The 27,947-nt window shown below is 40.4% G+C and overlaps 1 protein-coding gene across 5 annotated transcripts in view; it reads left to right on the top strand.

Moving 5' to 3' along the window:
- PDE5A (phosphodiesterase 5A) overlaps positions 1 to 27,947 on the top strand; it is a 323,063-nt gene that overhangs the window by 264,713 nt on the left and 30,403 nt on the right. For all 5 annotated transcript variants that reach the window (XM_033938157.1, XM_033938176.1, XM_033938166.1 and 2 more), the window contains 3 exons: positions 2,585 to 2,685; positions 2,998 to 3,075; positions 20,440 to 20,503. In XM_033938157.1, the coding sequence (XP_033794048.1) occupies positions 2,585 to 2,685; positions 2,998 to 3,075; positions 20,440 to 20,503 (243 nt within the window). The remainder of the gene's footprint in view (positions 1 to 2,584; positions 2,686 to 2,997; positions 3,076 to 20,439; positions 20,504 to 27,947) is intronic.

Below are 27,947 nucleotides of genomic sequence, written 5' to 3'. Positions count from 1 at the left end.
TCTTCTTTTCTTCTTTTAAGTATAATTTTTATGACGCACATAGAGGGGGGGTAATGAAAATAATATTTACATAATATGTTATAATATGTTATACAATATGTATGAATGAAAAATAATAAAAGGGTGGGGGGAGGGAGAGGGGATATAAATATATTTAGAATATGATGTATTAGATATAAAAATGATATTGTGTATTTATCAATTGTATTTTAATATTTTGTACACTTTATGTAAAATTTGAAAATAAAAAATAATGGAAAAAAAAAAAAAAAAGGAAACAGTAATATTTTTTGTCCCAGAAATTTTTTTGACTTATTCTTTAAAAAATAACCTCATTATCCATTCCTTATCAGGCGCTAAAGCCACTGTTACTAATAACATTGCTGGTTTCACAAGTGTTTCCTCAGAAGTTTCCAATAATTCGGAAACATCAAGAGGCTTGACCTGACAAATTTGGTCTTGGCCTGATTGTTCCTAGCGTTTCTTCTCAGGAAGATAATACACTTTAATAAAAGGAGGTAATGATTGTTCTGGAACATTCAGAACTTCCAAGAACTATCTTTTCAACATATCTCGAGGAGTTGTCATAGGAATTTTAGGAAAATTTAAAATCCATAAGTTGTTTACCCGATTGTAGTTTTCAAGAGATTCTAATTTTCTCCGCATACTAATATTGTCTTTAACTTGCATTTCTTGAAGATTTTTAATTTTTCTCAATTCTGTATTCAATTTCAAGTTTACCTATTTCAACTTCCTGCTTCAACTGCAAAATTTCTTCTTTCTGTATCTTTAATTTTCCTTCAATCTCCTTAACTGTGGGGAAAAAGTTTTCCCTAAGTTTACCACTAAATCCCAAATGGTCTCCAGCATGACTTCTGTTAGTTTTACTAACAAGGAAAAATCTTGCAAAGGCATTAAAGTCTTATCGGCTGCTGGTTTTGCCTCCAATGTCCCTTGTACCAGCTCCTCAGATCTTCTGGCCACAGGCAGCTCCAGGGACTCAAGTTCCCCCGCTGACTCCAACAGCAAGCCCTCAGTTGGACTAGCCTCTCGCCGTATGAGCCCTGCCTCTCCGGGCATGCTCAATTCCTGCGGAGAGCTTGCTTGCTGTGGCTGTGGGAGCGGAACTCTATGGTCTGGGCTCAGAGTCGCATCAAGCCCAAAGTCGTCCGCAACGGCGTCACTTGCCGGCGTCAACAGCAGGCGATTTCCCAGACTGATCCGAACCTCCTGTAAGACACCGAAGAATCTCATCTATCGTGCCGCTAGAAGGGATCCCGGGATGTCGGGAGGCTCCACCAACTCCTTTCCCCCTCCTTTTTGGCATAGTGGAAAGCGAAAGGTATGTAAATAGGGAAAGTTCTTAGGCGTCTCTCCCATTAAGTGGCTGCCGCGGCCATCTTGGAATCTTGTCTATAAGGCTGTTCTTTAAAATAAACCTCTAATGTACTTTAATCGAGCATGTGTCCTCCTCCTACTTCACAGAGGGCTCTGCTTTCCCCTACAGTTTTTCCTTCTGCACACAAGCCTAAAGGAGTATTTCCGTTCTGCTCTGCTTATTTATTTATTTTGTCATTTAGGTGTTTTGTTTTGTTTTTTTTTGGGGGGTAGGTCAGATGTTTTCTTCATTTTTCGGTGCTATCCTGCCCCTTGTTCTCTCTGCAGAGGAGAGGTACTGCAGTACAAAGTGGAGGAGTTAACCCTAGGTGTTAGAGCGGTAGGCTTTGATCCTGGTGAGCTAAGTTCAATTCCCACTGCAGTTCCTTAATCCTCCATTGAGCCTACTAGGGACAGAGAAAGTACCTGCGTTGCTCCCTGTGACCCTGTGACTCCTCTAACCCCCGTCCCCCCGACCAAACTAATAATCCCTTGACTCCCTCCCTACCCTTCCCCTCCCCCCATGCAACAATTATTGGATCATTTTGTAATTGTCACTGGTTTATACCATATAATTGTTAACTAATTCTCTGCACCTACATTGTATAAATCGCTCTGAACTGTTTTTCGATATGCTGTAACCTCGATGTAACTTCGCTATAACTAAGCTGTAACTTCGCTGTAAATGTACAGTCTCTTATCCTGTAAACCGCTCTGAACTGATTTGTGGTATTGCGGTATAGAAAAATAAAGTTATTATTATTATTAATCTCCTACATTCTCTCCTCTTCTGCCCTTCCCCTCCCACCTCCTTTCCCCCCTCTTATCTCTCCCCTTCCCTTCCCTCTCTCCCCCTCCCACCTATCCTCCTCCCCTCTCTCTTCCCTCCCCTCCCTCCCTCTCTATCCTTTTCCCACCCTCCTCTCTTTAAAGTTGCCTTGAGCCTGTATAGGTATGAGCGACGCACAAATAGAACATAAGATTAGATTAGATTAGAAATAGATTGTGAGCCCCACCAGGTCAGATAGAGAAGATGCTCAAGTACCTAATTTGTAAGCTGTTCTGAGCTCCTTTGAGAGGACAGGCTTAAATATATATAATGCTTATGCCTAGTACAGCTATAGAAATGTTTAATAGTAGTAAGTGATATGGTGGTGATCTTTGTATATGTCCTCACTGCTGATTCATACGCTCTCTTTGTGTCTAGGGGAACCAGATCCTGAGTGGTCTGTCCTTGCAGGAATACAAGTGTGCGTTGAAAGTGATAAAACAAGCAATTCTCTCCACAGACCTGGCTCTCTATATGAAGTAAGTGACAGGGATTCACAGCCAGAAACCATGAGTCTGAAAGCACAACTGCAAGACTCTACTTAAAGCTCATTGGTGAGCCACCACTAAAAAAAAACCAAGCTTTATTGGTCATACTCATAAGACTGCATGATTTCCAACAAATCTCTACATTAATACCATACAAACAAAGCTCTCCAGCTGCATGTGTGTCCCCACAGAGGCACTTGATTACAGAATGCAATCGTAATGGAGGCCGGCAGTATAAAACCCACCACAGATGAGTGGGTGATGGCCTGGTGACTTTTGACTTCTGGTTTTCTATCTCTGCAGGAGAAGGGGAGAGTTTTTTGATTTGGTAAGAAGAAATGCATTCAGGTGGGAGAATACTGAGCATAAGGAGCTCTTTGTGTAAGTATTGCAGTGCTATTTCTGGGTTGCTCACTGAACAATGTGACTTTTTGTAGTGCATCTTCCAGAGTAGAACTAAGAACATAAGAATCGCCTTACTGGGTCAGACCAATGGTCCATCAAGCCCAGTAGCCCCTTCTCACGGTGGCCAATCCAGGTCACCAGTACCTGGCCAAAACCCAAGGAGTAGTAACATTCCAGAATCCCAAACAGTAACAACAATAATAATAATAATAATAATTGTATTTTTGTATACCGCCTTACCCAGGGAGTTCTAGGCGGTTCACATCAGTTAATCAGAGTTACAAACAATGAAGTCATTGAAATTAACAGGTTAGGAATGTACAATAAAAAGGAGTAGGAGGAGATTCCTGGTCATTAGTGGATGGTGGTGAAAGAAGTAGAAGTCAAGTGTATTAAGAGTTCAGTCTGTGGAATAAGTGTGTTTTGAGTTGTTTTCTGAAGTCAAGGTAGGCAGGGGCATCGAGCACAATTTGGGCTAGCCATGGGTTCAGTTTAGCCACCCGGAAGGAGAAGGTTTTGTCAAGGAATCTTTTGAAATGGCATAATTTTAGTGAGGGGAAGGCGAACAGGTGAATTCTGCGGGAGCTCTTATTGTTGTAGTTTAAATTGAAGTGTGGGTTGAGGTATCTTGGTGACATACCAAAAACTGTTTTGTAGCAGAAGCATGAGATTCAAATAGTAACCAGTGCAATTTATGGTAGAAGGGGGTGACGTGTTCCCATTTGTTCAGGCCAAAAATGAGGCGGACGGCGGTGTTCTGAATCAATTTCAGTCTTCTGATGGTTTTCTTCACGGAGCCCAGGTAAATGATGTTGCAGTAGTCTAGGACGCTGAGAATGGAGGATTGTACTAACAGATGAAATGAGGTCTCGTTGAAGTATTTTTTTATGGTGCGGAGTTTCCAGAGCACCAAGATGCTTTTCTTAAATATAAGATCGGTGTGTTTCTCCAGGGTTAGATGTTTGTCTAAAGTGACTCCCAGTACTTTTAAGATTTGTTCTAGGGGAAAATCCGATCCATTCACTTGTATTGTGGTGTCCTTGATTTTGTCGTTGGATGTTGCTAGGAAGAATTTAGTTTTTTCGGAGTTTAATTTTAATCTATAAGATATCATCCAGAGTTCTATCTGATTTAGCGTGCTTGATAGAGAGTTTAGAAACTCTGGTGTAAAACTGGTTAGCGGGATGACTATAGTGATATCGTCTGCGTAGATGAAGAATTTGAGCTTTAAACTTTGCAGGAGGTTTCCCAAGGAGACGAGATAGATATTAAACAGGATGGGGGACGGGGGGATCCCTGTGAAACCCCACAAGAGTTGTCCCAGCTATAGGAGAAAGAGTCGTTCTTAAACACCCTGTATGATCTATTTCCCAGGAACCCGCGGAACCAGTTGAGAACCTGGCCTGAGATACCGATGTTTGCCAGGCAGTCCAGGAGAATAGTGTGGTCGACCAGGTCGAATGCACTACTCAGGTCAAGTTGCAAGATCAGAGCACTAGAGCCCTGGCTAAAGAGTGAGTGCAGGTGGTCAAGCAGTGAGGCTATAATGGTTTCGGTGCACGAAAGCCCAATTGGTTGTCATGTAAGTTATTGAATATTTCCAGGTATGTGGAGAGTTCAGCATTCACCACCCCTAATGCTATTTTGGTGACTAGCGGGATACTAGCGAAAGGTCTGTAATTAGATGAGGCGTTAGATGGTTCTTTATCGTTTTTTTAATTGGCGTTATCATGATATGGCTTTGTTCTACTGGGAACTTTCCTGTGGATAGTAAAAAGTTTACCCATGCCAACAGTTTGGCTTTGAAGTTGATTGGGGCAGTTTTCATGGCATTTGGGGGGCAAGTGTCCAATCTGCAGTAAGAGTTGATATATTTATTGTAGTATTTGCTAAAAGTTTGCCGATCAATGGTTGTAAAATGTTTCCAATTCAGATCAGCTCTGGACTCTAGGTTAGATTTGGACATGTCGGCGTCTAGGAGAATTGGATAGTACCAGTGGGGTTTGGCCGGGGCAGTTATCGATTATCTTAATTTTTGTGTCTTGGAGTTAAAGAAATCTGCTAAGGTGTTTGCGGTTAAGGTAGATTCTTCACGGGTGTTAGTGAGTGTCTCGAGGTTGTAGAGGTCGTTGACCAATTTAAAAAGACTTCTACTGTTAATTGAAACATTTCTGATTTTTTGGGCATAGAAATTTTTGCATTTTTCCTTGGTGAGGTTTTTGTAGTTTTTTTAATTTTGATCTCCAAGCAACAAAAGATTCTGGAACCCCAAAGAGTAACAACATTGCGTGCTACCGATGGAGGGCTTTCCCCATGTATTTTCTCAATAACAGACTATGGACTTTTCCTCCAGGAAATTGTCCAAACCTTTCTTAAAACCAGCTATGCTGTGCTGATAGGTGCGAGAAGAGGATACACTAATTCTGTCACAGAGCTGGGTTAATTCTGTCCTTCAGCCCTTAACGATCACACAAAAATTGTGAACCCCTCTCTTTCAAATGGGCAACTACCAACAACTTTCAAAAGGGCCGTAATATGCCCTTTGCTAAAGAAGAACAACCTTGATCATGAAAATCTGGATAATTATGGGCCAGTATTTGACATCCCATCGCTAGGAAAACTTAAAGAGCAAACAGTCTGTGCTGAACTCAGTGATTGGCTAGCTGGATGGCTGGTGAGCGTGAGGATCACTTGGTCACTTGCCTGCCTGGTGTGAAGGTGGCGGACCTCACGCATCACCTAGATAAGATTTTAAACAGTGCTGGGGAGGAAACTGCTGTCTTGGTACATGTGGGTACCAATGACATAAGGAAATGCAGTTGGGAGGTTCTGGAAGCCAAATTTAGGCTCTTAGGTCGGAGATTAAAATCCAGAATCTCCAGGGTAGCATTTTCAGAGATGCTGCTTGTTCCACGCACGGGACCCAGAGTCTTAATGCGTGGATGAGGCTATGGTGCAGGGAGAAGAGCTTTAAATTTCTTAGGAACTGGGTGACATACTGGGGAAGGGGGAGCCTAGTCCGCAAAGGTGGGCTCCACCTTAACCGGGGTGGAACCAGGCTGCTAGCGTCAACATTTAAAAAGGAGAGAGAGCAGCTTTTAAGTTTCAGCAATTTTTATTGTTGACTTCACAATAAAGAGAATATAAAAGTACCAAACATGTCATCCAGTTTTATATTTCGCCCCTTCCCCCTCCCCACTGTAATATTATTATGATGATTATTGAGCTGCAACTAGTAGGTAACAAATACAAACTATAGGCAAAGTAAAAGAAATACAGGATCCAAAGATAAACTACAGAGAGAGTAATTAGGAGTTGCATCAATGTTCTTGTTAAAAGTCACAAAGACCCAGGAATGCAGCATCAGTAATACAAAACCAACTCTATAACGCCCCCCTGATGCCCAGACCCCAACCAACAGCCCCTTCCATCCTCCTCCTCCTAAACACACTATCCCACCCCACCCTCACGCCAATTACCAGCTCCTCAAGGTGTGAATGAAAGAGAAATAACCAAAGCAACAATGGCCGCCTTTCTAACCGATGTAAAGTCTGGCTGCACAGTCTGTGTGAAAAAGAGCTAAGACAGGGATCCCAAATGCTAAGGAGAGCAACTCTAGCCTCCCAGCCCATCAATTCATGAAGACTTAAGAGGGAGCATTAACCGAGGTCCACGCTTTCAGGATGGCCTTCTGTCCCATATAGACAATTTCATGATAGAGCAGCTTTTAGTTTCAAGTTGATTAAAAATTTGATAAAACGCTAATCATAAATTCCAAGAGTTTTACAGTAAAAAATTTAAAAAGGGGTCCAATTAACAAACTATTAATGACATAACTTTACTTACATGAAACAGGATAGTGGGGAGAAATACAATTTGAAAGAAAGAGAAAATAATTAAGGATAATAACATGGGGAAAGGGAAAAATCAATTTTAGTATAGAAAATGAGCTTGGAAAGTCCCATAGATCAAACAGTCATATGTGTCTTTAAATAAGAAGCTTTTGAGGCCACCCTTGAATTTATCTAAATTCTCTTCAGACCTTAAATATGATGGTAACGAATTCCATATTGTTGGAGCAATCATTGCAAAAGAAGCCCTATGGGTACTAATGATTTTTAGGGATGGGATTTGAAGAAGATGCTGTGATGCAGATCTTAAGGTTCTTGGAGGATCATGTGAAATCAGGTATTTATGGATAAAAGTGGGTTCCTTGGTTTTCATAGTTTTGAAGGAGATTAAAGCAATTTTGTAAATGATACGGCGATGGATAGGTAGCCAGTGAGCACTTTTTAACAGGGGAGTGATCACCTTTTTTTTTGTTTGTTATCATTTTTATGGCAGTGTTTTGGATTGATTGTAAATGTCGGATGGCTTTTTGACAGACTCCTTTGAGTAGAGAATTGAAGTAGTCAAGTTTGGAAATTATGAAGGAGTGAATTAAAATGTTAAGGGACTGAGAATCAAGAATGTTGGCTATGGATTTAATCATTCTGAGTTTTCAGAAACAGTTAACAACTGCACTAATTTGAAAATGGTAGGATAGTTTATTGTCGATCAATACCCCAAGGATTTTGATCGAACTAACTAGGTTTATTGTTGATAGTTTACAGAGAGGGTGGTGGATGCTTGGAATGAGCTCCCGAGAGAGGTGGTGGAGAGTAAAACTGTGACTGAGTTCAAAGAAGCGTGGGATGAACACAGAAGATTTAAAATCAGAAAATAAGATTAAAAATTGAACTAAGGCCAGTACTGGGCAGACTTGTACGGTCTGTGTCTGTATATGGCCGTTTGGTTGAGGATGGGCTGGGGAGGGCTTCAATGGCTGGGAGGGTGTAGATGGGCTGGAGTAAGACTTAACAGAGATTTCGGCAGTTGGAACCCAAGCACAGTACCGGGTAAAGCTTTGGATTCTTGCCCAGAAATAGCTAAGAAGAAAAAATTAAAAAAATTTAAATTGAATCAGGTTGGGCAGACTGGATGGACCATTCGGGTCTTTATCTGCCATCATCTACTATGTTACTATGATAGTTATCGGGGAAGTTAGACTAATATTTTCTTTCCAAGGAAAGAGAAGACAATTAGTTTTAGTGATATTCAACGAGAGCATATTGTCACTAAGCCAGTAGGCTAAACTTGTTGAGCTTTAAATTGATGACTGATGTAATCAGCATTAGACGTGTCTATGGGATAGATAATCTCAATATCATTCGCGTAAGCGTATGCAGTGAGACCAGTTGATTGACATAAAGTGAGCAAAGGGGCTAGATAGATGTTGAAGAGTAAAGGGGAGAGTATTGATCGTTGTGGAATTCCAAAATTGTTTTTAAATACAGTGGACGATGTATTATTAAAGGATACGACGGAGAAATAAGAAAAGAACCAGTCAAGAATTTGTTTGGAGATTTTGACGGCAGCAAGTCTTTGGAGAAGTAATGAGTGATCTATCATGTCAAAGGCGGCTGAGAGATCTAGAGAAACAAGAATAACAGGTTTAAGTTGATCAAGATAGTATTGTATGGAAGTAGTGAGGCCTAATAAAGCATGTTCTGTTGAATGATTATTATGAAAACCAGTTTGATTAGGATGTAAAGCATTAGTTTGGTTAAAGAAGTCAGATATCTGGTTAAATACTAGAAACTGGAGGAAGGCCGATAGTCACCCAAACTACCAAGGTTCGGGACAAGGTAGCTTTAAAAGATATCATCATAAAAGGGAAAATAGAGCTTCGTGATAGCGAGGTTGCAATACAGGCCACAGCAGACCAGGTTTCTTTTAATACAGAGCAGGCTGATTTTAAAGATTGCATATTATCTACACCAGGGGTCTCAAAGTCCCTCCTTGAGGGCTGCAATCCAGTTAGGTTTTCAGGATTTCCCCAATGAATATGCATGAGATCTATGTGCATGCACTGCTTTCGATGCATATTCATTGGGGAAATCCTGAAAACCCGACTGGATTGCGTCCCTCAAGGAGGGACTTTGAGATCCCTGATCTACACCAACTGCTGAGCAAATTGTAAATAGAAATAACAAACACTGTTTGAAATGTCTGTATGCAAATGCCAGAAGCTTAAGAAACAAGATGGGAGCATTAGAATATATTGCAGTAAATGAAAACATGAAAAACTGCTCTACTCTTACCTCATTGGAATAACTACAAGACGGCATTGTATCTTCCAAAACAGACAATATTTGTTTATTGTTAGTATAAAAACTATAAGTATTACAGCAGCAATGACATATCTAAAAAAATGTATTGTCAGTTCAGAATATGCAATGGAGAGAAGAATTTGCACCCATATGCTTAGCAGGGGGCTAGCAGTTCCCCGTAGCATAAGTAAGTGAATCTCTCTGGCTTTACCTAGAATACACGTGTTTTTATACAGAGCAATTCTTCCTTTGTCCCAAGAAAGTCCATCCCCAAATTCTGGTTATGTAATTCCCTATTGGTACATAAAAATAATGTACAGCTAACTCTTCCCATCTGTCCACGCCTCTCTCTCACCTCCACCGGGGGCCTTGCAGAAACAGAACTGTTGCTGAACTTTATTCTTTCAGCACGGAGACATGCAGCTGCTAATTAGAGGTGTTACAATTAATTGCATATTCGAGTTGGTGTCCTTGTAAGATGAAAAGTTGGCAACGAGATGGCCTTTCAACAATCCAGCTGTCTGGTTCCCATAGCTTGGTTGGGAGACAGGAAACCCATGGTTTGGTACCAAGTTCTTTCATCTCGTTACACCCACATGAGCAGAGCTCCTTGCTCATTATTTCTAGGGTGTCTGGCATATGAAGTCTATGAAGTCATATAGCAGTGATAACAGTTCAGCATAACTTTGAAGAGATATTCTCCCAGCAGGGAAACAAGAACATCATTGTTAGCATTGCAAACAGTCTGGGCCTGGCTATGGGAAAATATGTCTGTAGTTTCCAGCAGGGTGTCCAGCATACACAAGTGAAAATCTAGGTCTGTAGAGTCCAGTTGAATCCTCCAGATGTCCAGTATATACATGTCAACTCTTTATCTCCCCTGGAAATTGCCAGATATCTTCTTTTGTAATCCGCCTTGAACCGCAAGGTAATGGCGGAATAGAAATCACTAATGTAATATATAGTGGGCATCTTTGAGACTTGATAGAAGGAAGATAACCAATGGGACACTGTCATACCAGGGTACAAGTTATATCATAGTGATCGGGTGGATCGAATGGTGGAGGCATCGCATTTTATGTGAAGGAAGGCCTTGAATCAAATGGACTTAAAATTCTATAGGAGCAGAAACGCACCTTGGAATCCCTATGGGTAGAAATTCCATGTGTAAAGGGGAAAAGGATAGTGAAAGGAGTGTACTACAGTATAATCTCATTATAACGGACTTGCTTATAATGGACGAGGTCCGCTGGTCCCGGCCATGCGCCATTATAAACATACAGAAAATCATCACATATAGCGGACTTTTGGATATAACGGACAACCAATTTGGTTCCCAGAGCCGCTTTTAGCTGTAGTTTTCTTCAGCTATAACGGACATGCAGGCTCTGCCTACAAGGCACGTGGTGTGCCGGTGATATAGTATCAAAATGCAGACCAGAAGAAAATGACAGAGTATTTTTCTTTGCAGGACAATGCGACATAATGCTTTAGAACATCTTTTAGGGCCTGTTTTACAAAGCCGCACAGTAACGGCCCCGAAGCCCATAGAGATTTAAAGGGCTTCAGGGGTGTTACCGCGCGGCTTTGTTAATCAGGCCCTTAGTGTTCTGGTTTTGCAATTATTTCGTGCCATAGCAGTGTTTTACTGAGTTTTGTTCTTGATGTTGTCGATGTGCTTGTGCAGTGACTGTTGTTCATTGATTGAACGTTGTTTCAAGTTGACCTAAATAAAGTTTTTAAAAAATGCAACTCTGGATATAACGGACTGTTTTTCCAGGTCCCTTGAAGTCCGTTATAACGAGATTATACTGACCAAGATGAATGGACAGATGCTGAAATGTTATCAGAAATTAGAGAGGCTAACAAACTATTGACTGGGCAAATGTATCATCAGATAAAATTCCTTGATGAAATCGAGGACTGTTTTATGGAGCAGCTGGTTCAGGAACCAACAAGAGGTGAAGCCGTTCTAGATCTAGTTCTTAGTGGAGCATATGAATTGGTGAGGGAGGTAATGGTGCTGGGGCCGCTTGATAACAGCAATTATAACATGGTCAGATTGGATATAATCCCTGGAATAAGTTCACACAGGAAATCCAATACAACAGCACTTAACTTTAAAAAAAGGACAATAGAATTGGACGCTTGGGAGACATTAAAATTTATTAATAATTTAACATAAATCCACCTGAACTCCAAGATTCAAATTGGCGTGTTTAAGATCATTTGGAAGCACTGGATGCTGTAATTTCTGATGGAAAGGTGCTTGATTTTTCACGATTGCAACAAACATTTGATATTGCTAAAACTCAAAGTTATAGATGGTTGCAGTTGAAGCAGGCCATTCAGGAGGGGTTCCCTGACTGGAAAAATTTAAAAAATCAGTATAGTTTGCCAATCCTGTGCTTCCAGACGGATTTCCTGGGTCACCAAGCTGCTCAGTGGTATAAATTAATATCTGGATTTTTGAATAAGAAACCAAAAACTGGTCTTTGTGACATTTGGAGCATTGAAATAAAGCATCAGATTACTGCGTCTCAATGGCCACGAATCTGGACTTTGAGGATGACATGTGTGGTGTCTGCATCTATGAGACAAACTTGGTTTTTTTATTACATAGAACATTTTGGACTCCGGTTAGATTACAGAAATTAGATAGTTCCAAGTCTAATAGGTGTTGGCACTGTCATCTTGAACCTGGGATGTTAGATCATCTATTATACTATTGTCCCTTGATATTTCAATTTTGGAGATCCATTTGGGATCAGGTGAACAAAGTACTGGAAAATCCAGTGGCACTAACATACGACACTGCTATTTGGCACTTTAATGAGAGCTAAAAGTCAAATATCGTTTCACAATAACAAACTTCTCTTTATTATGACAGGGGTTGCCATACGGCTTATTTTAAGGAATTTGAAAAATTGGGATCGGTTAAGCTATACCTTTTGGTGGGAGTCTCTGTGTCACGTCTTTAAAATGGAACGTATTATCGCTATATAACGGGGGCATTATGAGAAGTTTCTGGATATTTGGGAGCCATTGACAAAATTTTGCAAAGAGTAATTGTTGAATTTGGCCCTCGATCATGCACGTCCAGGGTAGGTGGGTGGGAGGGGGGGGCTAGAAAATATTTTTAATTTGAGTGCAATTTTTGAATATGAAGATGGGGACAACCGAGGGAGTAAAAGGGGCTCTCGAAGACAAGGTCATAGTGAAGAGATTAAATGAATTCTTTGCTTCAATCTTCACTGAGGAAGACATGGGAGAGTTGCCAGTTCCAGAAATGGTATTCACTTCTGATGAATCAGAGGAACTCGTACAAATCTCTTTAACACAGGATGATGTAATGGGTCAATTTGTCAAATTGAATAGTAGCAAATCACCTGGACCAGATGGTATACATCCCAGAGTGCTGATAGAATTAAAAATGAACTTGCAGAGCTATTGGTAATAATTTGTAGTTTTTCTTTAAAAACCAGCATAATACCAAAAGAAGTCAAACGGAAAAAACTGTACAGTGGCCCCCTGGCCACATAAGCAGCGAGATTAGACCACCAACTCTCTACTTTGCTGATAATGACCCCAGACTACAAAACATTTAGAAAAGAAATAAAAACCATACTATTTTTAAAAACCCTGATACCCAACAATTGAAAGCAACCTAAAGCTTCTCTACTCTCTAAAACAACCTAACGCCACAAGAACCACCTCATCTCTATGAAACAATCGATCTATTCTATAATTCCTCTGGAAATGGCCAGATAGATCCTTTATGTAATCCGCCTTGAACCGCAAGGTAACGGCGGAATACAAATCACTAATGTAATGTAAGACTGGAGGGTGGCCAACATGATGCTGATTTAAAAAAAAAAAAAATTCCAGAGGTGATCTGGGAAATTTTAGACCAGTGAGTCTGACGTTGGTGCCGGGCAGAATGGTCGAGACTATTATAAAGAACAAAATGACAGAACATACAGTATACGTAACCATGGATTAATGAGAGAAAGCCAACATGGATTTAGTCAAGGGAAATCTTGCCTCACCAATCTACTGTATTTCTTTGAAGGGTGAATGAACATTTTTATTTTATTTTACTTTTATTTATTTAAAAAAAAAAAAACTAGGCAGTAAAAATTAGAGTAAAGCAGTGACAAAATAGTTTTGACAAATTAAAACAAACTATAATGCACAAATTATCAATTCTCATCCCTTCTTAGGTAGTACTAAAAGCCTTCTGAAAAAGATGCGCTTTTAAATTCTTATTGAAAAACTAAATACACTGGGATCTGATAAATAATATTAAGCAGAGAATTCCACATTTGCGGCCCTACCACACTGAAAACCCTAGAACGGATAGTCGCTTTGGTAATAGACCACAAAGAAGGCACCTCCAGCTACTGCTGTGATTCTGACCATGATTATCGAGTAGGCTTTGCTTTCGGCAGTACATTCTGAAGGCTCTTAAATACCGACACCAAGATCTTGAACTGGACTCTCCATGAAATTGGAAGCCAGTGTAGCTTAACCAATAAAGGAGTGACCTGTTTATACCGAGGAATACCTCCAATCACTCTTGTAGCTGCATTCTGTGCTATTTGAAGCGCCTTCAACACTTTTTTTAGGAAGTCCACAAAAAAGAGCATTGCAATAATCCAAATGAGGTAGAACAAAACATTGCATTACATGTCGAAAGTTTTCTGCACATAAAAGCTTAACGCAGTCATAATACTACCTGAATTCGTTACTGGAGAATGTGGTGAAATCAGCTTAGCAGGGTTTAAAATAAAGGTTTGGATAATTTCCTAAAAGTGAAGTCCATAGACCATTATTGAGATGGTTTGGGGAAATCCACTGCTTATTCCAAGGATAAGCAGCATAAAATCTGTTTTACTACTTGGGATTTAGCTAGGAACTTGGGACCTGGGTTGGCCACTGTTGGAAATAGGATTCTGGGCTTGATGGACCTTCGGTCTGACCCAGTATGGCCATTCTTATGTTCTTACATCTTGTCTTTTTGCTGGGGGTGGCTTACATAATTGTCCTTCATACATACGCCACCCTAACTTTCTAGATTAAATGCCTAGAAACATATTGTCTGAATTTCTCAGCAGGGATTCTTCTTCTGCCATAGAGAAATGTAGAACACCAAACAAACCCACAAACAAGAGAGAAAAAAACGTTAAATGCAAAAGGAAAATCTCCCCTACCCCAAAAGGTGGAGGGTGAGGGGGAGAGACAGCCCAAACAGCACGCTACCACAGTAAGAAATATTTGTAGTGGAAGGAAATTCCTCAGTCACACAGCTTGCAATGGGGACGCACCACTAATGCACCAGCTGTCAGAAGCATCCACCCAGAAGGGTATTTTCTGTGAAACATCCCTGGGCTACTTTCATATAAATTATTTTTGTGATAAACCAATGCACAAAACAGTGTGCTAAAAGTGTGAATAGTAAATAATAAACTAACAAAGTTAGCCCCTCATCCGGAGCGTCCAAAATCAGCTGAGCAGGCACAGAATAAGCTAAAGAACTACTGGAGGTACTTAGCTTCTCTGTAGAAGTGGAGAGTTAGCCAGCCAAAATAAAGTCCATCCAACGGGACTCCGTTTCCAGGGTAAAAACCCCCTTCTTCAGGAATCGGCTAGGCTGTTTTCCATCTTTGGCTGGTGTTTTGAGAGCCTTTTGTGAAAAACAGCTCTTCATCAAAGCTTTTACGCAGCGGTGGGCCTGTTGCCTCTTAAGAGGATTGCTTTTGTCTGACTAACATCGGCACTGATCTTACTTTTTAATTTGCCATATTTATGAGTTGTGCTATAATTAGGTCACTTTTCTTTCTGTTTCTACTTTTTGTTGATCTTTTGTGTACAATTTGAGGTTTCTCCTCAAAATCAAATAAAAAAACATGAACGAGGAGCATAAAAGACAAATGAAAAACTGAAGCAAAGTAAATAACACGGCTGTACCGAATGTTCATATTCGATTTGATTCGGCCCCAAATACATTGTATGGATTCTGCCAAATAGTGATTTAAATTTCAGTACGAATAATCTGGGGCTTTGCTGTGATGAATCCTACTGAAATAAACACTCAGTCTCTGCTTTTACGTTGCTTCTTGTACTATTTGTTATGTATAAAGCTCAATGCCCAGTATTCGTATTTGGCTGAATAGTAAATAGCACTCTCTAGGATTAATCTTACAATCGGGTATATATCTCATAATGACCAGCAGGTGAAGACGGAGACAAAACTTTGGAACTGTACAGTACATATCATGTGACCCCTCCCTAATTACCTCAGTCTTCTCTGTCTCCAGCAGGTGTGGTGAGCTGTACCCATCTCCCTTGGTAGAGCTGCTGGAATTTGTTTAGGAATTTTTATCCCTTTTTGTTGCTGGATTGAACTTGGGTGGACCCTGTTTAGGGGTCTGTCTGACCCAGTGGGTCTCGAGCGAGATCCCTCCCCCCACCTCCCCACATTTTTGTAGAGGTGCCTCAACAGTAAGCCTTTTCCCCTGGTGGTAAGGCATATTGCCAGTGGAGCCAGTGGAGTCTGATCTGTGGAAAAAAATAAATAAATCCTGAGGCAGTGCCAGTTTAAAGGGTTGCTTTCCCTTTAAATATGTTGTAAATTACTATATTTTTCAACTAACCGGCACTTTTCTTTCAGCTAGGTCGCATATGGAGCAATTGAGCACTTCTCAGGAGGAGAGGTGCACAATTTGGTCCAGACGTGAATCACTCGCGGCCGGCCTGAAAACAACTGTTCGGGCCAGTGCGGTTGTGGAAGTCTTATCAGCATCGGTTGCTGGTATCCAAGGCTCCCCGCCACGAGTGCCTCACGGCTGGCACAGCTTTGCAGGGAAGCCTAGTCTTTTCGTGCCGCGCACAGAGGGATTTCCTGTCAGCTGTTTTTTCTCTCAGCTGATGCCGGCTTTTGCCTGCTTTAGTGGCTGGAACAGTTCAGTTGCTACAGGCCCTGAAGGGGCTATTTTTGGCACCGTTTTTCCTCAGTTAGCCCCTCCATCTTGTATTTAGCCTCAGGTGACTTCTCCCTGTTTTATATAACAGGGACAGGTTACAGCACGGAGTCCCATGGGGCCACTGGGAGTTTTTTCCCTTCTCGTTTTCTTTTTGCTGTGTGTAAAGCATATAGGCGGGTCCTTAACAGTGAGTCTGATGGACAGGAGGTGGAGAAGATTCAGATGGCTGCCTCTTTCCTCTCAGATGCCCTCTATGACTTCTTGTGGTCATCTGTCAAATCCATAGCTGTGCGTCAGACCTTCTGGCTTTGGGCTTGGTCGATGGACGTGGTGTCCATTTCTAAACTCTCTAAATTTTCTTTTTTGGGGGTTCTTGTTGTTTGCCAGAGGTTTTGGACTAGTTAGTTCAAACTCTGGACTCTAAAGTGCCCTACCTGCCTAAAGACAGTGCTTGCCAGGTTCTTCAAGGTGGCACTGCTCAGGGGAGTCTGCGAGATTTCCACGTGGGACTGCTCACTACTAACCTCTGATTTTGCCAGGGGTCATTTCTCTCGGCAAATGCAGTTCTGTCGGGCCCATCGGGAGGCTGAGAATCCCTCCGTCGTTTCCCCTGCTGTCCGTCCTGCCCAATGACTTTGTGCCCGCGCCCCCTCTGGTTCCGGTGGGTGCTCGGCTGGAGGTGATTCAGGATGGTTCTGCTCTGCAGTTTGCCCATTCTCTGCCAGATCATTTTCTAGCTTCTTGTCATGCACCGTGGTAAAAGCAGGTTTTTTGCCAGATCCTTAAAAGATTGCTAGATCTCAGAGCTGTGGTTCCAGTGCCCCCTCCGGAGTCATGCACCAGCAGGTACTTGATTTACTTTGTGGTGCTCAAGAAAGAGGGGACTTTCGACCCATCTTAGTTTTGAAGGGGGTCAACAGGGCTCTCACAGTTCCGTCTTTTTGCATGGAGACTCTGAAATCGGTGATTCTGGCAGTTCAGCTGGGGGAGTATCTAACCTTTCTCGACCTGATAGAGGCCTACTTGCACATTCCAATCCAAACCTTCCATCAGCGCTTCCTTCGTTTTGCAATCTTGGGCCAACACTTTCAGTTCTGTGCGCTCCCTTTTAGTCTGGCCACAGCTTCCCGGACGTTCACCAAGGTTATGGTGGTTGTCACGGTGGCCTTGCGGACAGAGGTCATTCTGGTGCATCCTTACCTGGACAACTGGTTCATTCACAAAATCCTTCCATGAGAGCACCTGGGTCATGGCTCGGATGGTGGAGTTCCTGCAGTTGCTGGGATGGGTTGTCAACCTTGCCAAGAGCTAGTTGGCCCCCTCGCAGCACCTGGAGTATCTTGGGGTGGTGTTCGACACCTCCTTGGGGAAGGTCTTCCTCCCAGAGGCCCAGGTAAGCAAATTACACTCTCAAATTCGCTTGCTTATGATGTCCCGGTGTCCTCGGGCACAGGATTTCCTCCAAGTCTTGGGATCAATGGCGGCTTCTCTTGATGTAATGAGGTGGGCTCAGGCCCACATGTGTCCTTTTCAGTATGCCCTTCTTTGGAAGTGATCACCCCAGACTCTCAATCTAGATCACTCTATTCCTCTGAGGGGCTTGGCAGCTCTAGTCTTCGTTGATGGCTCCAGACCTCCCATCTTGTTCAAGGGACGAGTCTGGATCAGCCACAGTGGACGGTGCTTCTCACGATTGCCAGTCTTCTCGGTTGGGGAGCTCAGTGTCTAGGTCACTCAGCTCAGGGCACCTGGTCCACGGAGGAAGCGTCCTGGTCGATCAATGTTCTGAAAACCAGAGCCATCCATCTGGCGCTATTAGCCTTCCACTCCTTCTTGTCAGGCAAATCGGTCCGGGTTCTGTTAGACATTGCCACGGCGGTGGCCTATGTCACTCCTCAGGGGGGCACCAGTAGTACTCAGGTGGTGCAGGAGGTGACTCTGCTCATACTGTGGACAGAGTCACATATTCAGGACATCTCGGCCTCCCACATAGCCGGAGTGGAGAATGTTCAAGCGGACTTCCTCAGTCATCACAAATTAGATCACAGAGAGTGGTGTCTAAGCCACTTGGCCTTTCAGTTGATAGTGCAGTCTTGGGGTCAGCCCCTAATAGACCTTATGGCCACAGGAGTCAACGCCAAAACTCCCCGCTTCTTCAGTCATCGCAGAGACAGTCAGGCCGAGGGTCTGGATGCTCTGGTTCAACCATGGCCAACGGAGGGGCTGTTATATATATTCCCTTTGTGGCCATTAGTGGGCAGAGTTCTACTCCGCATTGTTTGTCACCTGGGCCTGGTGGTTCTGGTGGCTCTGGATTGGCCCAGGCAACCATGGTACATAGATCTGGTGTCGGATCCTCTTCCTCTTTCGCACAATCTTCTGACTCAGGGCTCCATTCCCATGTTGGATCCGAGTCCCTTTTGTCTTACGGCTTGGCTCTTAAAAGGTCTTGCCTAGGTAAGAAGGGGTATTCAGACAAAGTGATCGCCACTCTCTTGGTGTTCCATAGACTTTCTAATTCTCGGGCTTATGTGCAAGTTTGGCGTATATTTGAGGAGTGATGTATAGCGCAAGGAGTAGTTGCTTTTCGCACTTCCCTGCCTAACATCTTAGAGTTCTTGCAGGATGGCCTGGACAGGGGCCTGGCTTGGTCTTCTCTCCGGGTTCAGCTTGCGGCCCTTTCAGCTTTTCGTGGGTTATTATGGGGTCAGCGCCTGACTGCTATTCCTGATGTTGTTTGCTTCTTGTGGGCGGCCAAGTTGCTCAAGCCTCCCATGCAACCGTCTGTTCCCTCTTGGGATTTGAATCTGGTCCTGTCCAGGCTTGTGTGCCCCCCGTTTGAGCATTTGGGTGCCTGCACGTTGAAGGACCTTACTCTTAAGGTGGTCTTCTTGGTGGTTATTACTTCTGCTAGACATGTTTCGGAGCTGCAGGCTCTCTCTTGTCGGTCTCCCTTCCTCGAGTTTTCTAGGGAGCGGGTAGTGTTGTGGCCTGTTCCTTCCTTTCTGCCAATGGTAGTTTCTCCTTTTCATATCAATCAGTTGGTGGTTCTCACGGTTCTGGATAGTTGGGCAGGTTCTTCTGAGCAGAAACTGTTGCACAAATTGGATGTTGGATGGGTCCTTCGCTCCTACTTGCGCAGGACCCAGGAGATCAGGAAATCAGATCATCTTTTTGTCCTTCTAGCGGGTCCTCGTAGGGGGGATGGTGCTTCCAAGGCTACCATTGCACGCTGGATCAAGGAGACTATTGCTTCTGCTTATCTTCTTCAGAAAAAGACTGTTCCAGATTTTCTCAAGGCTTATTCTACTCGGAGTCAGGCAGCTTCTTGGGCTGATTCTTTGCTGGTGCCTCCTGTGGATATTTGCAAGGCGGCAGTCTGGTCTTCTCTACATTCCTTTGTCAGACACTATCGTGTGGATGTTCAGGCGGGTCGGGACGCGGTGTTTGGTGCGCATATTCTGGTGTCGGCCCTTTGGGAGTTCCACCCATGATGGGGACTGCTTTGGTATGTCCCGCTTGTAAGATCCTATACTGGTCTGGAGAGTGCTAAAGAAGGAGAAATTGGGTTCTTACCTGCTAATTTACTTTTTTAGTTTCTCCAGACTGGTATAGGACCCCACCCTGTCTCTTGTCATGTTCTTGCGTGCAGATTTTCATTTTTCAGTCGGTTTCTAGTATTTTTCTAGGGCCGGGGAGATTAAGAACAGCTGCTGTGACTTGACTGGCGTAGCTGGTGAGCTGTGGGGGCCTTTGCTATTTGCATTTGTTCCTTTGTATTTTCCAACAGTGTTCCTGTTTTTATTTGTTGATATTCCTGTTCGGAGTCCTGTTTGTTTTCTGTATATAGTTCTTAGTTCTGCTTGGCTATTCGGCAGACTGAGGTAATTAGGGAGGGGTCACATGATATGTACAGTTCCAAAGTTTTGTCTCAGTCTCCACCTGCTGGTCATGATGAGATATATACCTACTTGTAAGATCCTATACCGGTCTGGAGAAGCTAAAAGAAAGTAAATTAGCAGGTAAGAATCTAATTTCTCCATTCATTGCACCTCTAGTGAATAGTTGCAGGTCCCAGCCACAGTGTGACGAGCAAAACCACAGCTTCTCACTAACGTTGCATGTCTCAGCTCTCCATCTCTTTTGGTTCTCCTCAAGCTGAACTCTATTGTCTCATACAAGATCACCTGTTTCTCTTACAGTGCCATGTTGATGACTGCTTGTGACTTGTCAGCAGTAACAAAGCCTTGGCCTGTTCAGCAGCGTGTAAGCATCTCATATCACATGAGTGAATTATCTGTTGATGTGTTATAATAGCACAAGGTGGGTCATGCCGACTTTAGAAGTTCTCACAAACGCAGGTGGACATTTGGGAAGGGCTTCAAATCCCACCAGCAGGCTGTATCTCCTTCTACTTTAGGCAGGATGAGGGCCCATGGCTTTTGCCCAGGATCTTGCCTGCTAATGCCCTGGCAACAAGAGATCTAGGTCCTACATCTGTAAAAGGGCTGCACATCTGGCAAAAAAATGTGCACACCCTCTGAGATATTCTGGGTAGATGCTTCATAAATCTATAACAGGGGGTGGGAGTGTCTGTCTTGGGTGGTGAGTTCATACACACAGCCCCTGCAGTCAGCTGTTGGGGGATGTGGTGAATTTGACAGCTTGCTTCTGGTAATCAAAATGGGAGGGGCAGTGGCATAGTAATGGGGTGGGCAGACCGCCCCAGGCACTGTCTTGGTGAGGGTACAGGCACCCGTACTCCTCTCTGTTCCCCCCAAGCACATGCGCACCGCTTCCCTTCCCCCATATCTCTGTAACGTTTCTGGTGCAAGCAGCAACCCCTGCTGTCGTACTAGGGTCAGCCCTTTCTCTGACGTCACTTCCTGGACCCGCCAAGGAAGTGACATCAGAGGAAGAGCCAACACTGGCGCAACAGCAGATTGGGAGTTGTTGCTCGTGCCAGGAGCGTTACAGAGGTACGGGGGAAGGGAAGTGGTGCCCGCGTGGCAGGAGGGGGAGGGGTGCCTCTCACCCTCGCTATGCCACTGGGGAGGGGTAAGGAGTTGTGCAACAACACCTTTGCCCTGTCACACTTATGGCACTTCCCAACCTTTGCACGCAGAAGACCAATTTGCAGAGAAAGGGGGAGGCAGAGAATGGAAGCCACGGAGGAGGGCAGTACTTGCCCATCACCCGAGCTAATAACAGCAGGTGCCAACAGTTTTAACTGGATTTATACAAATGATACAAACAATGTATAGCTCCCCTTCTGCTAGACTATATATTAATAATACGTTTTCAGAAAAATTTAATCTACAGAGAGGAGTTAGACAAGGATGTCCCTTATCCCCTTTGCTGTTTGATATTGTTTTAGAACCCTTAATATTAGCTATCCAACAAGCTAAGGAGATACAGGGTATACCTCATTCAGATAAAGAATATAAGATATCTGCTTACGCAGATGATTTATTACTATATTTGAAGAATCCAGAATCCACCATTCCACATCTACTTGAATTGATTGAGAAATTTGGAAATTTTTCAGGATATAAAATTAATTGGAATAAATCAGAAATTCTTCCACTAAATATACATTGTACAAAAGGTTTATTTGATACATTCCCTTTTGTTTGGAAGGAAGAATATATTAAATATCTTGGAATTTTGATAACAAAAACAGTAGATGAAACAATGAAAATTAATGAAAAATGCTTATTACAAAAAATAATAGAAATGTGTGAGCAATGGAATCCTTTGCATCTATCTTGGTGGGGAAGAGTACAAACTGTAAAAATGATGATTTTACCGATAGTATGTTACCAAATGGGGATGATACCAGTTTTTTTTTCAAGATTCGTTTTATACAAAAATAAATAGGACTTTGACAAAATTTATATGGCTTAATAAAAAACCAAGAATTGCTCTAGCGTCATTACAAAGACCAATTAAGGAGGGAGGGGTAAATTTTCCCAATTTTTATAGGTATCATCAAGCCTATATCTTACGTCATGGTATGTATTGGATCCTCCCAGAACCCACAGATAATATTCCAGACTGGTTTTGGCTAGAATGGAGGCTTATGTTTCCATTACGTCTTAATCATGTAATTAGTATCAAAATGCCAAGGTTATACAAAGATCATAAAATATTTATGGATACCTGGAAAACTTTAAAATACATAAGTAATCTTACTCAAATTCCAATTAGTAAATCAACCAACCAAACTATATGGCTAAACCCCAAGATCAAAATTGGCGGTTTTAAAGTCATCTGGAAACATTGGATGATAGCAGGCATTCGCACTTTGGATGATGTAATTAAAAATGATAAATTGCTGGAGTTTTCACAATTGCAACAAAAATTTGGTCTCAATAAAACACAATATTTTAAATGGTTGCAATTGAAGCAATCTATTCAGAAAGGGTTCCCTGAATGGAAAGATCTCGCTAAATATCACAGTTTGGAATTCTTATGTTTCCAGATGGACTCAATAGGTCACAAAGCCGCACAGTGGTATAAATTAATATCCGAATATATAGAGGGGCGTGGCTTAACGCGAGCACAGAATGGATGTGTGATCACGACGCTCCTCTCCAAATGGGCAACTGACATTAAATAAAAATATCCCAATACTATTTATTTCAATTGAAAATAATCACAATTGAAGCAGAAACTATTGAAAATCTATATTTAACATCCTCTTGAAGAAACGAAGACAAGAACTGAGTAAGAGAAACCAAAGAGAGATTTGCCGGTTTACTCTCCCTCATCGATGAGACGGCGAGACATTGAATTAAAGACAGAAGAAATTAAAGAGAGAAGAGTTGGCAGATTGGATATTGTCCTCCTCTGAAACTGAAAAAGTTTTTAGCGCTGAAGTGAAGACATCGGGGCACTAGAGCGGAGAGACACTGGTGGCAGGAAGCTGACGGTTGTTTGAATAAAAACTTGTGCCTGCTGAGGGGGATAAATCCCGAAGTAAGAGAACAAGGGGAGTGATAAAATCGGCGAAAACTATGACAACAGAAAATCAAATGCTGAAGATAATAACTTAAATATAAAAAAAAAAAAACATTTCCTGTCAGAAAAAACGCAGAAAAGATCTGAAGCGAAGGAAAAAAGTAAGACAACTAATTTTACCGGTCTTTCTGTGTGGTGATACGGCATGAAAGTGAGAAGAGCTGTAAAAAAATTTTATTAACTGACTAATATTGAAAAAGGGACGGATCCTATTGTGAGACCGTTGTTAGCTAGATTCCTGAACTGTGGCGGTTTGAAGCGCTGAGTCGGAGCCGAGAGACTAATTGATTGATACTTTTATTGTTTTCCCTCGGCGCTAAATCGGCGCAGCATCAAGACAGATAACATATAAAAAGGAAATATCAGTGAAAACAATCTGATGATACTGAAGGTCATAAAAGTTAAAGAAAGTGTGATTATATCATTGCCGATTTGAAGGCTAAGAAAATGAGAGAAGGCTCTTGAAGACTTAAATTGAAGAAGACTTGCAGCTTTCTCAGAACGGTAAATTATTCAAATTTAACTGAGAGGTGTCTGACAAGAAAGAAAGAGGGGATAAGGAAAGATAAATTACTGATTCTAACGGCTTGTCTCTGTACTGATGTGGAGTTGAACTCCTAAGTGTGGCAGTTTGAAGCAGCCATTTCCAGATTAAGCTGAAACGGAGACCTGAGTGATTATACTGATCTTATAGCCTGAAGCCAATCTTCTTGTTTGCTCACTCTCAGCGTTGGATCGGCATTGAAGCAGATAACAGGAAAAAAGAAAAAAAAAAAATTAATTAAAAAGGATTTATTCATCAAAGGAGATATTTTGATAGAGAGATTGACATCAATTGAAGACTTGAAAGAAAAGAGACAAGCGGCGAAATATTGAAACTGATACAGAGAGACAGTGAAGGCAGGCTGAAAAAAAAAAAAAAATTAAATTGACCAAAAGAGGAACTTTGACTGAAAGTGAATATTGTGTCTCCTAATAAATATAAAGAAAGAAGAACCAAGAAAAAGAAAACAACAACATGGCAAGTACCAGACAAAACAAAAATGAGGCTGGTACATCTGCAAAAAGACAGAAACAAGATCAAATAACACCAAGCAAGATACCACTTCCTATTGATGAACCAGACATATTAAGCAAAGCTGAAGTCATGGAAGAATTAAAACAAATCAAACAAATGCTTAAAGAAACTATAACTAATATGTCTGAAATGAAAGAAGAAATTTTAAATATACATAGACAAATGGAAGTTAACAACAAAAGAACAACTGAACTAGAATCAAAAATGGAAAATATAGAATGTGAATCAAAAAGATGTAAAAACGACAGCCTAGAATTAAATAAATTAAAAGATCAACTGGAGGATTACGAGAATAGAGGAAGAAGAAAGAACATCAAACTCTTTGGAATACAAGAAAATTTAGAGGGAAAAAATACTATCCTTTTCCTTGAAAATTTAATTCCAAAAATTCTACAATTAGACTTGAAACAACCAATTGAAATTGAAAGGGCGCATAGAATCCCAATTAAAAATTTAGAAAATAAAAACAGACCAAGACCAATCATTTTCAAAATGTTGAGATACCAACAAGCAATAGAGATACTAAATGCTGCAAAAAAAGATAAAAACTTAAATTATAAAGGATCAAGATTATGGTTTTTACCAGACTTCGCCAAAAACACAGCAACTAAAAGAAAAAGACTACTAGACATGAGACCTCTACTCAAAGAAAAAGGATTTAAATATGGTCTATACTACCCGGCGAAAATGAGAGTGTCATCTGGAGACAAGTCCTTATATTTTGAGGATCCCGAAAAACTAAAAGATTTTCTCTCTAAACCAGAACCTATGATATATTAACATAATATATTAAGATGGTTTTGAAGACTCTATGAAAAATTAGAAAATATAACATATCGAAATATTTGAAGAAATGGAGGAAAACAATACAAAGAAAAGACAATAATAATTATATGAAAGAAAGAACAGAATACAGGAAAATTATTAAATAATACACTGCATATATGTTTTAAAATAATTATATGTTGAAATCATAATACTAAGGAAATACAAATTAACATATTGTTAAATGGAAAATGATACATTAATAAAATGTTATGGAAAATGATTAAATAAATATAAAAGATCAATATAGATAAATAGAAGGGAAATTTGTTTAAACAATTGAATATTGATTGCCTGGAATGGGGAGAGTGTTAGGATTACAGTTCCAATGTGTATCCTTAAGCAGCCAATGTATTGGGTGGGAAAGGGAGGGATAAGGAGAATATTTATTAGAATAATTAAGGGAGATACATTAGGGTTAAATATGTGTGTCGTGAAAAAAATTTTTTGGATATTAAATATGAAAGAGGAGAGGAAGAATAAGATAATGAAAAATATTAAAATATATAATGTCTTTTAAAATATATTCTATTAATGTCAATGGCCTGAATCACGTAATTAAAAGGAAAAAAATATTAACATTTTTAAAAAAACAAAATGCAGATATTTACTGTCTGCAAGAGACCCATCTTAATATGAAGGAATCACAGAAATTATCAGGTGGATGGATAAAAGAATGTTTTTTTGCTCCAGCAGTGGGTAAAAAAGCAGGGGTTGCAATCCTTATAAATAAAAAATGTATGGCCAATATAAAGGTAAAAAATTCAGATCCACATGGAAGATGGATACATATCGATATAGGTATGAGAAATGATACCCTGACGTTATTTAATATATATGCCCCTAATTCGAATCAATCAGAGTTTTTCAAAAAGCTACAAAATATGTTATTACCACTGGCTGCCTCTAATTTAGTGGTGGCTGGAGATTTTAATGCTGTAATGGATCCATTATTGGATAAAAAACCAGGTAAAAATATTAAATCTTTAGGTCTAGATAATTTAATTCGATCATGTGATTTGAAAGATATATGGCGTATTCTTCATTTTAATGATCAGGAGTATTCATTTTGTTCACAGGTTCATAAATCATTTTCAAGAATAGATTATATTTTTGTTTCAACAAATAAAGTGCAACAAGTGATTAAAGCCTCCATTGATCCTATTATCATTTCGGATCATGCGGGAATATGGATAGAATTACAATTAGATCAATTAGAAAATAATAGACCTCTTTGGAGATTTGATAATGCATTGCTTGTGGATGACAAATTTTTGGAAAATTTTAAAACACAAATTAATGAATTTTTTCAAATAAATTTAGTGGAAGATACATCTATAGAGAATGTATGGGATGCATTTAAAGCAACTATGAGGGGTAATATCATATCATATTCAGCTTTTATTAGGAAACAAATTAAAAAACAATATATAGAATTAGAAAAAGAAATAAAAATATTAGAAGCTAAATTGATAAGTAAATGGGAATATGAAGTTTTGCAAGCTCTTTTGAAAGTAAAAGGTAAATATAATGAATTAACTTCAAAAATGATAAGAAAAGATTTGTTTTCCAAACAAACGGTGTATTATGGAAATTCTAATAAGGCGGGAAAATTATTAGCAAATTATCTTAAGGCAAAAAAAAGGAGAACTAATATTAATGGAATAAAAGATGATAATGGTATAATAACAAATCAAACAAATATAATATTAAAACAATTTTTAAATTTTTATAAGGATCTATATTCTTCCGAACCTTATTTGGAGAAACAAAAAGATGGAAAAAAATTTTTAGATTTAATAAATGGACCTAAGATTCCTGATCATATAAAACGAAGTTTAGAAGAACCTATATCATTAAAAGAATTAGAAACAGCATTGAGATCTCTTAGAGTTGGATCCGCTCCAGGTGGTGATGGTTACACAGTAGAATTTTATAAAACATTTCAAAATATCCTCTCCCCACATTTATTAAAATTATATCAGACACAACTTATAAAAGGTAATATAAAAGGTACTATGGCTGAATCAATAATAATTGTTTTGCCTAAGCCAAATAAAGATCCTACTTTGGTTTCAAACTACAGGCCTATATCTTTGATAAACGTTGATAATAAACTTTTGGCGAAAATTTTGGCTTTGAGATTAGCCAAAGCTCTCCCACATATTATAGATATGCATCAAACGGGTTTCGTTGCTAAAAGACATTCCTCCAATAACTCTAGACTATTATTTCACATGCTAAACTTATCAAAAAAAATGGATGAACCGGCTTTTACAGTTTCATTAGATGCTGAGAAAGCATTTGATAGGGTAGAATGGAATTTTATGTATCAGGCTTTAGAATGGTTTGGTATAGGTTCTGGATTTATACAAATGGTAAAAACATTGTATAGCTTCCCGATTGCAAGATTAAATATTAATAATAAGATATCTGATGGTTTTCAATTGCAGAGGGGAGTTAGACAAGGTTGTCCTTTATCTCCTTTGTTATTTGATGTTGTATTAGAACCCTTATTGTTAGCAATACAGCAAACGAGGGAGATACAAGGAATTCCATATTCAGATATGGAATATAAAATTTCGGCTTATGCTGATGATATTTTGCTTTATTTGAGAAATCCAGAGTCTACCTTATCTTCTTTATTGGAATTAATTGATAAGTTTGGCAAATTTTCAGGTTATAAAATTAATTGGAATAAATCTGAAATTATACCCTTGAATGTTTACTGTGTAAAAGGATTATTTGATATTTTTCCATTCATATGGAAAGAAGAAGGATTTA

Source organism: Geotrypetes seraphini, chromosome 1, assembly GCF_902459505.1.
Source record: "Geotrypetes seraphini chromosome 1, aGeoSer1.1, whole genome shotgun sequence".
Classification (NCBI taxonomy): domain Eukaryota; kingdom Metazoa; phylum Chordata; class Amphibia; order Gymnophiona; family Dermophiidae; genus Geotrypetes; species Geotrypetes seraphini.
Note: the sequence above shows the minus strand (reverse complement) of the source record. Positions and strands in the feature narration are given on the sequence as shown.